Source organism: Schistocerca serialis, chromosome 5 (assembly GCF_023864345.2).
Source record: "Schistocerca serialis cubense isolate TAMUIC-IGC-003099 chromosome 5, iqSchSeri2.2, whole genome shotgun sequence".
Classification (NCBI taxonomy): Eukaryota; Metazoa; Arthropoda; class Insecta; order Orthoptera; family Acrididae; genus Schistocerca; species Schistocerca serialis.
The window spans coordinates 361,263,786-361,280,432 of NC_064642.1; the positions used below are offsets into that span (position 1 = coordinate 361,263,786).

At 39.1% G+C, this 16,647-nt stretch overlaps 1 protein-coding gene across 2 annotated transcripts in view; it reads left to right on the forward strand.

Annotated features, from left to right (window-relative positions):
• The window catches only part of LOC126481689 (cleavage and polyadenylation specificity factor 73), an 81,553-nt gene extending 65,125 nt beyond the window's left edge, over positions 1-16,428 (forward strand). For both annotated transcript variants that reach the window (XM_050105630.1, XM_050105631.1), the window contains 4 exons: positions 2,624-2,808; positions 2,994-3,122; positions 3,932-4,054; positions 16,312-16,428. In XM_050105630.1, the coding sequence (XP_049961587.1) occupies positions 2,624-2,808; positions 2,994-3,122; positions 3,932-4,054; positions 16,312-16,416 (542 nt within the window). In that variant the 3' untranslated portion in view covers positions 16,417-16,428. The remainder of the gene's footprint in view (positions 1-2,623; positions 2,809-2,993; positions 3,123-3,931; positions 4,055-16,311) is intronic.
• The last annotated feature ends 219 nt before the right edge of the window (positions 16,429-16,647 follow it).

Consider the following 16,647-nt stretch of genomic DNA (forward strand, 5'->3'; position numbering starts at 1 on the left):
ATGTTCACAGTAACGCACTTTCTTCCTGTTCATAATTAATCCTTCTCCCATTATACCATTTTCTGCTGCTGTTGATATTACCCTATATTCATCTGACCAGAAATCCTTGTCTTCTTGCCATTTCACTTCAGTGACCCCCACTATATCTAGACTGAGCCTTTGCCTTTCCCTTTTGAGGTTTTCTAGCTTCCCAAGCATGTTCAAGCTTCTGACATCCTACGCCCCAACTTGTAAAATGTTACCGTTTCATTGGTTATGCACTCTTTTTCTTGTGGTCACTTCCCCTTGGCAGTCCCCTTCCGGATATCCGAATTGGGGGAGTATTCTGGAATCTCTTGCCAATGTAGAGATCATCGTGACACTTCTTCAGATACAGGCCACATGCCCCGTTGATAAACATTATGTGTCTTTAGTGCAGTGGTTTCCATGGCATTCTGCATCCTCATGACATTCATCATTGCTGATTCTTCCACCTTTAGAGGCAGTTTCCCACTCTGTGGACAAGAGAGTGTTCTGAACCTGTGTCTGCTCATCAACCCTCTTTGAGAAAGCTGTTGGCAGAATGAGGGTGAATTCTTATGCCGGAAATCTCCAGCGACTAATGCTGATTTTTATTTAAAATTGAAGCAGAGGCGGGGCTCAAACCTGGGACTCAGGACATTTTGATTAATAGTCAGAGACACTACCCATAGACCATTGGTGTGATTATTGTTAATGAGTGCCAGGATTACCGATAGTAAGTGATGGGGCATTCTGTATGGCCTTTAGTACACAGATGATTAATTCCCAGTTGGGATCCTGTGCTGTGTTACCTGGGTTGCTGGTAATGAGCCATGAGGATTAAATAGTTCCTTGAATTCTGACAGTAACTTCTCTGTTATTAATCTCCTCTGTCCATTTTAAATGCTCCACTTTTTGACATAATAAAGTTATAATATCTTAGACAAATTGATGATGTGATCATTCCCAGCATTATAAGTAGCTCCTGTATGTGTACAGTGCTGCTGTGCACAAAACCCTGTGCTCTGTCTAGGTCTTCAGTTTCTTCTAGTGGTTCCACAAAACACAATATTTTTACACGTAGTTCCATTCCTAAGTTCATCTGCAGTGTGGTACTTTATCATGCAAATTGATTCTTAGCAGTTGTGTATGCTGTTTAACTGATCCACCTTTCATGAGAGATGGATGACCTGTGTGGCAATGTGGCTCTGACAGCAGGTTTTCTCATATGGAACAATGCTCCCCTTTGAGTTCTACCATGCGTTGACCATGACCAGTTTTAACGTGATGCTTATGTAGGCAATCTGGCCCTAGATTTGCACTATACTCTTACCCTATATGGAACAAAAGTCCTTCTTTTCCCAGAAATGCTTTGTTCTCACATGAAACCTTAATATCACTGAGCCTAGCAACTGTACATCATTACCCCGAACTCCACATAACCCATTTCATGGGTTATTTTCCATGAGGTTCAGACTTACCACAGGTACATGAGAACTTGTGTCTAACAAAATTCTAAGCTTCCAATCCTTTACTATACCAATCGAGCAACATTCTGCATTTGCGTACATTTTTGCAGTGTTAAAATTGACTGGGAGTGCCATTTGGCGGACTTGGAGCTGCCATTGCCATTTACTGTCTGATTATTTGTATTCCGTCCTTTCCCATTGTGATCTTTACTTCTATGGTCTCACTCTCAGTGTCACATTCTTCCACATCTCTTACATTATGTCTGATAACACTCTGGTCATATGTGGCCTGAAAGTCCACACGATAGCACTTCGTGTCATAAAAAGAAATTTCTGTTATTACAGACTCTAGCAGGCACGTCTATTTTGTCTAAAGTGTTAGCAAAGCCTGGGTACATGTAGTACAAATCAGTATATATTAAATGTCGGCTTTCATCAAATTGATACCAAATTAATATATCTGTGTGTTAGGTGAGACCTGTTTGCAAAGATATGTATATAATTCTCTCTCTCTCTCTCTCTCTCTCTCTCTCTCTCTCTCTCTCTCTCTCTCTCTTTTCCCTACCAAGTGAGGTGGTACAGTGGCTAGCACATTGGACTTGCATTCAGGAAGACGACGGTTCAATCCTGCGACCGGCCATCCTGATTTGGGTTTTCCGTGATTTCCCTAAATAGCTCCAGGCAAATGCTGGGATGGTTCCTTTGAAAGGGCACAGCAAACTTTCTTCCCCGTCCTTCCCTAATGAGACCGATGACCTCCCTGTCTGGTTTCTCCCCCAAACAACCCAACCCCAACCCTTTTCTTTTCTCTCTCTCTCTCTCTCTCTCTCTCTCTCTCTGTGTGTGTGTGTGTGTGTGTGTGTGTGTGTGTGTCCTCCCATGTCTCTTGCTGGATAGACCCTGATTATTTGGAGATATTCTGAAAAACAAAATTCCGTTAATAACTTATGTTAGTTTGGTTTTAAAATATGTTCAATAATATGAATAAAAAAAGGTGCACAACAAATCTTTTGTTTGCATTCAAGAACAAAATGGGTGAAAGAGAATTTGTGTTGGCAACTCTTTTTATAAAAGACTTAAAAATAAAAGTAGTTGTCCTGTAATATTAAGGATTTTTATTCCCTTTTTGCTATAAAGTTTTTCAAATATTGCAGAGTATACAGACATGAGTATGAGTCAAGTTATGCAGCGCCAGAGTGTGCACTACTCTGGGTCCTTGCCTGTCCTCAGGCATCTTTTAACGCAAACAGCAGGCAATATTGAGATACTAGAGGAGAAGAAGTTCCGCATATTTCAGGCTGTGGAACTCACGTTGGAAAACAAGATAATTACACTTGAGGTAATTTTAAGTTCATCATAAACTACTATTTGACATATTTATGGTTGATAAAGGCAATTTCATTTTCCATAATTAAGTCAAACCTTTGCAATAACACTCTCATTTGTGAAATATTATCTCGAGTGATTTACGTACGCTACAGATTGTGCATAATGTTTGATAATATTGTTTTCTTTTTTCTTTAGTGGCTTGCAACTCCAGTTAATGATATGTATGCTGATGCTGTTCTTACTGCAGTTTTACAAGCAGAAACCTTGGAATCCTCGTCAACGTATTTCCCCCTTCAAGCAAAGATGGATAGAATGCACTTCAAGGTAAGGATTGAAAAGTGGACTTGCACACTTGCGCACGCCCTCACACACACACACACACACACACACACACACACACACACTCTCACTCTCTCTCTCTCTCTCTCTCTCTCTCTCTCTCTCTCTGTGTGTGTGTGTGTGTGTGTGTGTGTGTGTGTGTGTGTGTTTTGTCTAGTTCTGATGAAGGCCATTTTGGCCAAAAGTTTACTTGTTTGACAGTATCATTGTTGTGCCTGTCTGCAACTCAGCATTTCTGCAACGTGGAGAGTAGCAATCTATTGTTTTCATAATATTCTCATTATTCATTATGGAGAGTTAAGAACAAATTTAGTGTTCCTTCCATGTATATTTTTGTGCTAATTTGCTTTGTTCACCACAACCCAAATTTATTTGAAGAAAAATATTTCCACCTATGAAACCAGATACTACAAAAAGTTTCTTTCTCCCCCACCCCTACCCCGTATTAAAGCCCTAAGCTAAGATTTCACAATACATTTTCCTGAAAAAAATCTGTTATAAACTAAATGGAAGTAATGTTCGCTGTATGGAGCTAGGGACACTGGAGAAGGCACATAACAATGTACTAAATGCTTCTATTACTTATAGGAATTTCCACTCGATAATGTAAAATTTCCACATATGATACTGTATTTTGTTTTCTGTGCATCAGCATTTCATATTAATCTGTAAGAAATTTTTTCAATAAAAAATTATAAATTTTGGCAGGTGTCCCCCATTGCAAATTTCATTTGTATTTAATGAGATAGTAAAGTTCTTGTTCTGATATGTCAAAGTATCCATTATTTTTATAGGAATGCCTGATAGAAATGCTGCAAGAAATGTTTGGAGAAGATTCTGTCCCCAAGATATTTAAAGGGGAAAAGCTTTATGTGACAGTTGATGGAAGGAAAGCTAATATAGATCTTGTAAACTTGGTAAGTAAAATCCTTATTCAACTGATGCATAAAATACTTTGTAGTTATTAACAAAAATAATGAGTGGTGATTCACTAAAACACATTGTTTCTATTTACATTTCTTTTTTATGGTTTATCAGATTGTCAGTGCTTTTATGGTTGTGTGTCAAGTGTTCAGACATGCACACACCAGTAGAATCATCTTTGAGATTCATTTGTTGTTTGTGAAACAAGCAATTATTTGTATTAAATACGTCATTAGTACACATGATGGTAGACTCAGAACATCAGGATACACGGTAATTTTCTTGCTTTGGACAGAGAGAAAAAAAAACTAAATCTTTGTAGTAGTCCTTCATTTTTAGCGAAGGCTACCAGTTGATGTATTCAATGTTTTATAATCCACCATAAAAAAGACTCATCCTGTGCACATTGTGCACACCTGTATTACATAACTACTCTTAAACTCGTCTGCAATTCTTTGTTTTGTTTTTGGCAATTGTGTGTTGTTTTAAAGAAATTACAGGATATTGTTGATATACTTGTTGACTACTTTGCCACGTAATTATCATCCCGTTCAAGGCACATGGTGAATCATGGCACAACCTTTTAATCCCCTCCTCAAAGAACTCTCCCAACAATTTCTGTTCCCACTTCAGAACCTATTTCTGCACCTGAGAAATATGGGGAGTAGTTCAAAACATCCCAACTGAATGAGTCCAAGAGTGACTTTGTGGCTAAGGCCGCATGAGGATGGGCGTTTATAGGTCTCACAGTACCATTGTGCATTGAATATTGACGGTCTCCTCATAAAGCAGAAATTTGAGCAAAACTATGCCTTTTCAGTCCCAAAACACTGAGGCCATGATTTTATGGCCCAAAATTGTGGTTTTGAATTTCTTCGCAGATGGGGAATTGGTGTAACGCCACTGCAGCAACTGTCTTTCTGTCTCAGGCATGTAATGAGCCACATTTCGTCTCCAGTCGCAGTAGAGCTCCGAAAATTCTCACCGTCCAATTCAGGTCTCTCAAGAAACTCTGACACTATTGATTCCATTTTTTTTTTTTTTTTTGTTCTACACTATCGGCTGTTTTGGTACCTATCTCGCTCACTTTTTCCAGTATCCTAGTGTTTCCCGTTTCTGTGAGTGTCTCGTATAAGAGAGTTCTGGAGAGTTGTGGAAACATCACAGAAATCTCATACACTGTCAAGTGGTGGCCTTCCAAATGGTTTCCTCAATTTTTCGCAGCAACTCATCCTTCAAAATGGAATGTTTTCCACTCCTCTGGTCATCATGAACATATGTTCTACCTCCACTAAGCTCCCTAAACCACTTAAACAGACTTGTTTTGTTTATAACAACACATTTGTCATAAACTGTTTTGACTTGTGAAAAAATTTTGATCGATGTTATTCCATACATGAGTAGGAAGCAGATCACAGCATGCGGCTTGCACTTGGTGGAAGTTTTTGCCGACATCTTTCACGCAAATGGACACTACAGTGTGAGTTCACGTACTATCATGTTCCCTCACCACTCAATGGTGCCAGCCCTCAAAAAAACAAAAACCACAGCCTGCTGTGGTCACATTCACTTACTTTCTGAACATGCATCATTGCAACAAGGGTGCACAAACCTGTCTGATCTACTGTATGCTGGCTGGCCACAGTGACTCCTGCAGTGTTGTAACGTGTGAACTCTCTCATTTGAGGTGATTGACAAATCATAACCAAACACCTCGTAGCACAATTGGACATCTCTGTTGGTAGTGCTGACACACTTTTCCACCAGTTGGGATACTGTGAGGTGTGCATCCTCTAAATTCCTTGCTGCCTAACAGAAGACCATAAAGAGCAAAGAAGTATCATCTGTGAAATTGCTTGCATGCTAAGAGGCTGATGATGGAAATTTTTTTTGTTGAACATGTCACACGTGATGAAACAGGGGTTCATCACTTTGAACTGAAAACAAAACAGCAATATATGGAGTGGCCCCAGACTCTCTCTCATCCAAAGAAAAAGTTCAAAACTGCACCCTCAGGCTGTAGAGTCATGGCAACCATTGTGTGGAACTCTTGAAGGGGTTATTTTATTTGATGTCCTATCTCATGGCGCAACAGTCAGCTCTGAAGTGTATTATGCTACCCTCAGGAAATTGAAGAAACGACTTCAGTGTGTTCATCGCTACAAAAATGCAAATGGACTTCTCCTTCCCCATGATAATGCGTGACCTCACACAAGTTTGTGCACCCAAGAGGAGCTCATAAAACTTCTTCCTCATCCACCCTACGGCCCAGATCTCACACTTGCCGACTTCCATCTGTTAGGCCTAATGAAGGATGCAGTCCAAAGGAACAGAACATGGATGATGGGGAGGTTATTGATGCAGCGAGATGTTGGTGCTGACATCAACCAGTGGAGTGGTACCATGTGAGCATACAGGCTCTCCCAGAAGGGTAGTGTAAGGCCATTGATTGAATGAAGATTATGTTGGAAAAAAGGGTTTTGTAGCCAAAAGAGCGGGGAATAATATGGTGTATTGGAATCCTCAATAAAACCAACCTGTTTTTTGGGGGGCAGTGTTGCATTACTTATTGACTGCCCCTTGTGTACTATGTTTATAAGAATGAAGTTTGTACAGCTGGAGGTACATTATATTGCCTGTAACAAAGTCTCTTTTTTATTTCAGCATTGAAGAATGCACATATTTCTTAGGGGAGAAAAAACTTCTTAGCTTTTACCGAAACCGGTCATCCACAATACAGTATTTTATTGCGATCTTGGCTAAGAAGTTTGCTTCTCCTAAGAAAGCAAACTCAGATCGCCCCTTCATACTCAGTATTAGTAAACTAATGAATACACATATATTACTTCAAAATAATTGAATATTTTAGTGCATATAAACGTATCTACAATAGCTAGATGCTTTATTTTGCATTATTATGTGCACTCACTCAGTGACACAGATTGATAGGTAAAGCCACATGTTCCTCTACAAATTTTTCTGTAATTGTGGTCAGAGGCTGGATAATTGACATACTACTAACAATCTAGTTCATCCAAGAAGATGTTTTATAAGATTCTTCTCTGAAGGCAATCCAGCATATCCATCCAAGTTGTATGCCGTGGGAATTTTTTAGAATTCAAGGAACTTTTCATTATTTTAGTTCTCCATTAAATTTTTGTAATTTTTTGACTGGTAAGAACTAATACTCTAACAAAGAATTGTACTTTAGCCTGCTACTGCAGAATAATACTGCAGCAGTAAAACATAAATGAGAGAAAAACATCAAAATAAAACAAGTTGCAAAGAAAGTGCACCATTTACACCAACAAAACATAGTGCACACACAAGCATCTGTTGACAGCAAAATGTGTCAAAGGCATTAGGGTGAAGGCTTTTGTAACAGCAAACTGCTTTCGATGAGTGTGATGTCACGACTCTTTAAATTAGGTTCGTTTGAGGAGTTGCAGTGGGTTCGTGCGCATGCACAGAGCTGAAGTCGTGTATGAGCACTGCCTTCTCCTGCTTTTGGCTACTGGAAGTATGGCTGTTAGCTGTATAAGAAGTAGCAGCCAGATGCCACCCAGAAAAATTTTCCTGCTATGCCCAAGGTGCCTGATTTGCACGTGTCCAGAGCAGTCTGAGTTGCAGTGGGTGGTGGTCTCCACATGATCCATGTGTACGTTTTGTGGTTTTGCTCTTTTCATTTACAATGCTCACGTGGAATGAAAACAAAATGGATTTCTGTGGCTGAGAGATATCAAGTGAGTTAAAATGACCAAAATACGAGGGCCGTTCAGAAAGTAACCTCCGGTTGATTTAAAAAAATACACCAAGTTAAATAAAAATATTTTAATATATACAAATTACAACTACATCTTTGCACTATTTTTCTACATAGTCTCCATAGCGATTGAGGCACTTATCGTATCTCTTCACAAGCTTTGAAATTCCTTCTGCATAAAAATCACCCACTTCTGCCTGGAGCCAGCCTGTGACCGCATCTTTGAGCTCTTCGTCGTCATCAAACCGCTGTGACCCGAGCCATTTCTTCAAATGCATGAAGAGGTGATAATCACTTGGCGCCAGGTCTGGGCTGTAAGGTGGATGGTTGATAACGTCCCACTTGAAGGACTCAAGAAGGGCCGTTGTTCTGCGAGCAGAGTGAGGACGGGCGTTATCGTGCAAAAAAACGATACCGGAAGTCAGCATACCACGGCGTTTGTTCTGTATAGCCCGTCGTAACTTTTTTATTGTTTCACAGTACACGTCTTGATTAATGGTCGTACCACGTTCCATGAATTCAACCAACAACACCCCTTTGGCATCCCAAAACACCGTTGCCATCAGTTTTCTGGCAGAAAAATCTTGCGAGGCTTTTCTTGGTTTGGTAGGCGAATTTGAATGTGCCCACATCTTTGATTGTTCTTTTGTCTCAGGGTTCACGTACTTAATCCAGGTTTCGTCACCGGTCACGATTCTGTTTAACAATGGTTCTCCTTCGTCCTCATAACGTGACAGAAAGTCTAGTGCAGAGGCCATTCTTTGAGTTTTGTGGTGGTCGGTAAGAATTTTGGGCACCCATCGTGCACAGAACTTACGGTAACCCAATCTTGCTGTCACTATCTCGTACAAGAGAGTCTTAGAAATCTGTGGAAAACCAGTAGACAACTCTGACATTGAGAAACGTCGATTTTCACGAACTTTTGCATCAACTGTCTGAACGAGTTCGTCAGTCACCAATGATGGTCTACCACTCCTCTCTTCATCATGAACGTTTTCTCGTCCACTTTTAAATAAACGTACCCATTCACGGACAACTCCTTCACTCATAACTCTTGGTCCATGCACGGCACAAAGCTCACGATGAATAGCTGCTGCAGAATATCCTTTGGCTGTAAAAAACCTTATGACAGCACGCACTTCACATTTGGCGGGGTTTTCTATTGCAGCACACATTTCAAACTGCCACAAAAACTAAACTAGCGCAGGTACGACGTTCACTTGGCCACGGCTTGATGCCGACTGACCTGTTGAGTGCGTGAACGCACAGATGGCGTCGCTACTCCCCCCACAACCCGCACTGTGACCAATCGGAGGTTACTTTCTGAACCACCCTCGTATGTTATTAGTTCCAGTTGTGCAATTTTCATTTTTGGTAACCAAGAAGTGATTGCCTTGCAGAACAATAAATTTGTTTTGTTGGTGTGCTAGATAAATTTGGTTTTTATTACTCTTCCGCACAGAGGCAGTCAATTAGTGTTTCAGGTCACACTATTGGCTAGTTTCAACTGTTCACTGAAATTCGAGTGCATGTTTTCCTCTTCTGTCACATATGGCATTATGCTATAATAAAGAACCAAACATGAGCTAACACAGTACTGGTACTCCAAGGAAATTGGCATCCCAAAAGCTGCACTGAAAAGCTTAACACCAGGTAGGGGCCTTCTTCATTGTCAGCCTGAACATACAAATGTGCAATATAAGCCAAAATATGCATTTTACTTTGGTTTACGAAATTCTGATACTCTTGGAATATTCTTTGGTGTTTTGTTTCTTTTATGACATAATGTAAGAGCTTTTAATTTTTCCCGCGCAGGGTAACTGCGCACTCTAAGGTGCCTTGCAGCAGTTTGCGCGGCGTTGGACTGACTACGTCATGTGTCCTATACTCTGAAAATCTTCTGCCATTGGCTGGTGAGATCACGTGATGTGAGCTATGATTGGCTGACAAAAGTGCATTGCAGTTTCTATTTCGATACTTTGGAAACTAATTTGCTGTGCTTGGTGGTATTCATATTTATAATTTTGTAATACGAAAATATGCAATGTGCATGTTGCTGTGCACCAAAGATCTTTCCAGTACACAGCTTTAATACTGGGAAGTTCAATGTTGGTGTATAAAACCTTTACCATTCAAAGGATTGATAAGTTTTACAGTTCTAAGTGAAAGTGCACTGTCACTTATTATGGAAAAAGTGTATTTTCACCCACAAAAAAGTGTGTTTTCACATGGGAAAAAGTGTATTTTCACACGGGAAAAAGTGTATTTTCATCTGGAAAAAATCATACTTTCATCTGGGAAAAACTGTATTTTCAGCCAGGAAAATGTGTATTTTCAGCCAGGAAAATGTGTTTCGCATTTGGGGAAAAGTATATTTTTAACAGAATAAATCTGGGAATTTGTTTTCCTTGTCTGCATATACATCCTGGCATCTGATTTTCTTTGAATTGTAATGCAGTAAATTTTGTTTTATTAATATACTATATTAAATAAAATCGTCATACCTTAAGAACAGCTTGCATTAGAGCATCAAACTGCACTGGCCATGGGGCATGATGTGAATTCATATGCGCATGCGCGCATCCCTTATTGTTGTCAGCCATTTGCACATGAAAATGTCACGGTGCAGTGTGTCCGAGCATATAGCACTCATGAAGGCCTAGCCTATAATGCAAGCAATAACAGCCCCATTGCAGCTCAAAGGAAGTTTGCGACTGAGTTCGAGCTGAAGACAACTGGTTCAAGTGTGCTAACAATCAAGAATTTGATTCACAAGTTTGAGAGAACGGGTGGTGTTCATCGTGACAGTGTTGGCAACATCAGTTGTCCAAAAAGGGTGAAAATGCTTGAAAACATCAAGAAGAAATACACTGTGTTTCAAACCAGACGAGCTGCACAACATGTGTGAATCAGCCGGGAGTCACTGCAGCAAATTGTTGTTGAATACCTGCATCTCTTCCCATACGAAATTCAACCCCATCAGTCATTAAGCCCCAGGGCCATGGAACAGTGGTTGTGTTTCACCCACAGTACTGTCCACAGAATTGACAAACAGGATTTCGATGCAAATATGGTTTGGTTCAGTTACGAAGCCAACTTTCATTTCGATGAGTTCGTCAAATAAGTGAAATTGGTGCATTTGGGGGACTGAATTCGCATTTCGCGATCGAGAAGTTTCTTCAACCTCAGTGGGTGACAGTGTAGTCTGCAGTATCCAGTTACGAAATAGTCAGTGTGATATTCCTTGATGGAATGGTGACTACGGAATGGTACGTGAAGGTTCTGGAATATTATTTCATCCCCGTTATCAAAAGCGACCCTGATTTTGACAAGATGTGTTTCATGCAAGATGGAGCTCAACCCCATCGAAGCAGGAGAGTGTTTGATGTTGTGAAAGAGCACTTTGGGGATCGCATTCTGGCTCTGGGGTACCTACATCTACATCTACATCTACATTTATACTCCGCAAGCCACCCAATGGTGTGTGGCGGAGGGCACTTTACGTGCCACTGTCATTACCTCCCTTTCCTGTTCCAGTCGCGTATGGTTCGCGGGAAGAACGACTGTCTGAAAGCCTCCATGCGCGCTCTAATCTCTCTAATTTTACATTCGTGATCTCCTCAGGAGGTATAAGTAGGGGGAAGCAATATATTCGATACCTCATCCAGAAACGCACCCTCTCGAAACCTGGCGAGCAAGCTACACCGCGATGCAGAGCGCCTCTCTTGCAGAGTCTGCCACTTGAGTTTATTAAACATCTCCGTAACGCTATCACGGTTACCAAATAACCCTGTGACGAAACGCGCCGCTCTTCTTTGGATCTTCTCTATCTCCTCCGTCAGACCGATCTGGTACGGATCCCACACTGATGAGCAATACTCAAGTATAGGTTGAACGAGTGTTTTGTAAGCCACCTCCTTTGTTGATGGACTACATTTTCTAAGCACTCTCCCAATGAATCTCAACCTGGTACCCGCCTTACCAACAATTAATTTTATATGATCATTCCACTTCAAATCGTTCCGCACGCATACTCCCAGATATTTTACAGAAGTAACTGCTACCAGTGTTTGTTCCGCTATCATATAATCATACAATAAAGGATCCTTCTTCCTATGTATTCGCAGTACATTACATTTGTCTATGTTAAGGGTCAGTTGCCACTCCCTGCACCAAGTGCCTATCCGCTGCAGATCTTCCTGCATTTCGCTACAATTTTCTAATGCTGCAACTTCTCTGTATACTACAGCATCATCCGCGACAAGCCGCATGGACCCATAGGCCTCTGCCATATTCTCCAGATCTGAATACATACCACTCCTTTTTGTGGGGCTATTTTAAAGACAAGGTGTACAGCAGTAATCCCAAAACCATTGCTGAGCTGAAAACAGTCATTCAGGAGGCCATCGACAGCATCGGTGTTCCAACGCGTCAGCGGGAGTGCAGAATTTCACTGCTCATCAGCACTACATCATCACCAATGATAGTGGGCATATCGAACATGTCATAACCTGAATCCAAATATCTGTAGTGACATTTACATGTTGAGTAAAGTGTGTGCATGCCGTAGTTTGTCACTTTTTTTCCACCCTGTAGGAATATCATTATTTTGAAAGAGAAAAAAGTATGATCAGAAACTGTTACCTCAATGTGAGGAGCAGGCTACTGTCAAAAATGTTTATAATATTTTTTGTTCAAGCAATAGGAATCGTCCAAACCCAAACCAGGAAGAACAACTCCAGGTCATCAAGCCAATGCCACCAAATTTCGTTACTCTCATGAAACACAAAGATAAATACTGTTCATTATGAGTGTATCATCATTTACTGTGATTACCACTCCATAAGATTTTCTTTTATCACATTTGTGAAACAATAGTGGTATTATATGTCCTATTTTATGTCACACCTGTTGATGGACCATTCTGTCACTAACCTTTGTAACTGAGCTGCTAGTGTCTTCTGCAATAGGAAACTTGATTGGCTCATAAAGTGCACTTTGAGTTATACATTCCCCATCATTTAAATTTTTAGACCTGCCACATTATATGTAATTATTCACCAATGCTTTCACATTGCAAAAGTAAGCTAACAGTGGAGTGGAGCACATACAGTTTTTGTCAAATTTCTCTGACAGAATGCATGAACTTGTGAATTCCTTAAATCATAAAAAAATTCTAATTCAATTATTCTTACAAAAAATCAGTCTATTATGTTGGATAGTTCTTTCTGTATTATGTACAGAGGCATAGTATTATATTGCTCATATTTTTTTATGTGAAGTGTTTGAAGACTTTTGACCACATAAATTATCTTGCTATCTTGTCATAACTTTTTGTTTACTAAAGGATGGTATGAAACAGTTATTTGATACCTTCAAAAGGATTAGTGAATCACTATTTTTAATGATGTCTGCTATTGTCGTGTTCAGTTCTAATTATATTACTGGTTAAGCTGTAGATTTTTGAAAGAGACATCAGATAACTATTCTTGGTAGACACAGTACTTGATACTTGTTTAAGCTCACACTTTGTAGTCAGCATGCCAAATTCTTAATAATAATAATATTTATTCAACATCGAATAATCAAATACAATCCCTAGGAATAATACAGTTTCAGGACATAATACAGATTATTCTTCTGAATACATCAGTTTATAAATTACAAACTAAAGATTTGTTTGTATTAATAAATTTTACAGTTTGATGGATTTTACATTTGTTAGTATACAATCACAATATTACAAATATTGTTTTTATCAACATTATATTAGTTGTAGGTTACTTAAAACTATGAGCTTGACATACTTATGAAGCACTTTTCATACAGATATAATACTCGTCTTGGGAATAAAAAGGGTTTTCAATTAGAATTCTTTTTAGCTGATCTTTTAATTTGTTAGTAGGAAGGGTTGTGAGACTTTTTGGTAGGGCATTGGCTAGCTTCAGCCCAGCATGAAGTGCATTTTTTTCAAATAAAGCTGTTCTGTGGCTATTTACATGGTATCTGAACTTTTGCCTTGTATCGTACTGGTGCAGGTCACAGTTGGTCAGCATGCCAAGATCTTAATCATCAAAGTTAAAAAGGATGTTATGAATATAAAATATTTTTGTGGGCATCACAGATATTATCTGTTCAGCATCTGTCTTTGTATATTTCATGTCATCACTGCCTGAAATTTTTGTTTGCGTATCTACACAACTTTATTTTTTTTAAAAGAAGTGATTATGTTCATCATATTTATTTGATGTACTTAATGATCCATGACATCGTCATCATCATCTTTATCGTTTTAACATCCGCTGCAGGATAAAGGCCTGCTTTGGAGTTTTCCAGGCACTATTATCTTTAGCTATAGATATCCATTTTTGGTCCTGCATTTTTTCTAACATCATCCACTCATCTTTGATAAGTTGTCTTCTTTTCTTATCTCTTGGAACGTAACAAAAACAAGTTGGTTACTGGCTACCTCTTTTCTCCCCTCCATTTCATTTTCAGTACAGACCTAATTATATCTTTCATCCCAGGCAATGATCCATTTGTTTGATTTTCTGCTTCTCTGAGTAATTCCTAATGTATATCATCATTGATCGTTTTTAAGGTGCCTTTCTGTCTCAAAATTACCTCACTCTTTTTACCCAGAATTTAACCACAAAAAATTAGAGTGGAGCTTATCTGCATAACCATAAAATATTGTTGTGTTGCTGTGTCATAGAAACTTCTCTAATGAGTGGCAACACTAAAAGAAAGTCATTAACAAACTTTGGTATTTGACACAATCATGGTGCAAATTTCAAATGCACAGTTATTACTCATCTTTGATTAAGTTGTCTTCTTGATTTTCATTACAGGCTTTTAAATAATCCACTGTTTGATTTTCTGCTTCTCTGAGTAATTCCTAACATATATCTTAATTCATTGTTTTCCGTGTACCTTACTGTCCCAAAATTACCTCATATTTTTTACCCAGAATTTAACCACAAAAAATTAGTTTGCAGCTTATCTGCATTACCCTTCAAATACTGTTGTATTGTCATGTCATAGAAACTTCTCTAATGAGAAGTAACACTGAAAGAAAGTCATCAACAAGCTTTGGATTGGGCACAGTCATGTTGCAAATTTCAGACGTACAGTTATTCGTTATGCAGCATATAGATAAGCTGACAAGAAGTATGGTTTGGATTAGTCTAATGAGTAGAGTTGATTGTATTGGAGAATAAGCTGCAAACTTTAAGGAAATATGAAAGAGGCTCAGAAGCTGAGAAATATCGTGGACTTGAATACAGATTCTTTCCTTTGTCCAAGATAAAAAGAAAGTTGCAAACTGATACATAATCCAGTTAAAGGCCATGAGAAGTGCAAACAGTTTAAATATATCACAGGCAGAATTCTGTGGGAGTATCGGTCGGCGTACATGTTCACGCTAGAAGTGATCTCTCTAACCAACTACCTTCTGCACTGTTGGAGAATGCTAGAAAATTTTACTGAGAAACATATCAACTTCCAGAGGCATATTGTCCAAATACAGTGGCAACACTCTTACCCACTACACTAGGTTGTACCAGCTACTGCACCCACCCCACTGGCAGGATTGTACAGATGTGGACATGCAGTTGACATGTGGGCAGGTGAGTAAAGCTACCTGACAGTTAGCTATACTGGCTGCACCTGCCCACAGGTTAGCTGACAGGAACTTGAGGGTGAAAAGACTCTCATTGGGAAACAATAAACAAAAAGTAACCATGCTGTTAGCAGTTACTTCTGCGAGAGGAAACCAAGGAAAGTTTCCCAAAATGGTTAGTGATTCCTTGTCAAATTCCTTCAAAGGTTGCCTCACATCTAAGGTAAATAATAAAGTTGCTGCACTGAATACAGACCAGACTCTGAAGACATAACTTCAAAATTGCAGGTGCATGATGTGGTTGTAAACAAGCCTTTTAGAGACTATGGCAAAACACTATTCCATTTGTTTTTGAGAAGGGTATCATGCACCCACTCCATCTGACAATATTAAAAATCTGTCACTCAGTATCATGTGTGAATGAATACTCTCTTCATGGTGCACAGTATTGCCAGATTATATCATCAAAGGTTTCAAAACGTGCTCTTTTCCAATCTTCTGGATGCTATTGAGGACAACATACTTGGGAAATAGGCTGTTGGGAAAAATGTATACTGTTAATGAAGCAAACATTAATATCTTTGAAGATGGTGATTAGAAGGGTGATTTTTATGTGCATTTATCAACAGTACAACATTTAAAAATGTGATTAAGAGTGACCATATTGTGAACAGTTTTTGTAAATGGGTAATGTGACAAATTTTTCTGAGTTCCTCTCCTTCCACCTCCTCCCCCACCCCCCTCTTCCCTTTCCTCGTTGTGTTTGCGCACACACCAGTGTGTGTGTGTGTTATAATTAATAATTTTGCTACAGCATTTATAGTTCAGTGCTAGTGCTTATTACTCAGCATTTCTTTTCATTTTAGGATGTTGTCTGTGAAGAAGATGAAACATTCCAACAGATCGTCCAGACAGCTGTAACAAAACTGTATCAATCTCTGGCGCCTCCCAAGACTGAAAATAAAACATAGCTGTTCATGAAACTTTCATTTGTAATTCATTATAAAAATTCTAATTTTATTGTTAACACAGCACAACAGAAGAAATAACTTCATTTGAATTGAAATGCAGAAAAATATAAGAATACCTGCCATTACATGAAAAGTAAAGTGTTATAAAAAAGGTTTGAATGCAAAGCAGGGGATTCAAGAACTAAGAGAAAGAAAAACAGCATACAGGAGAGGTTTAAGTAAGTAAGCGGG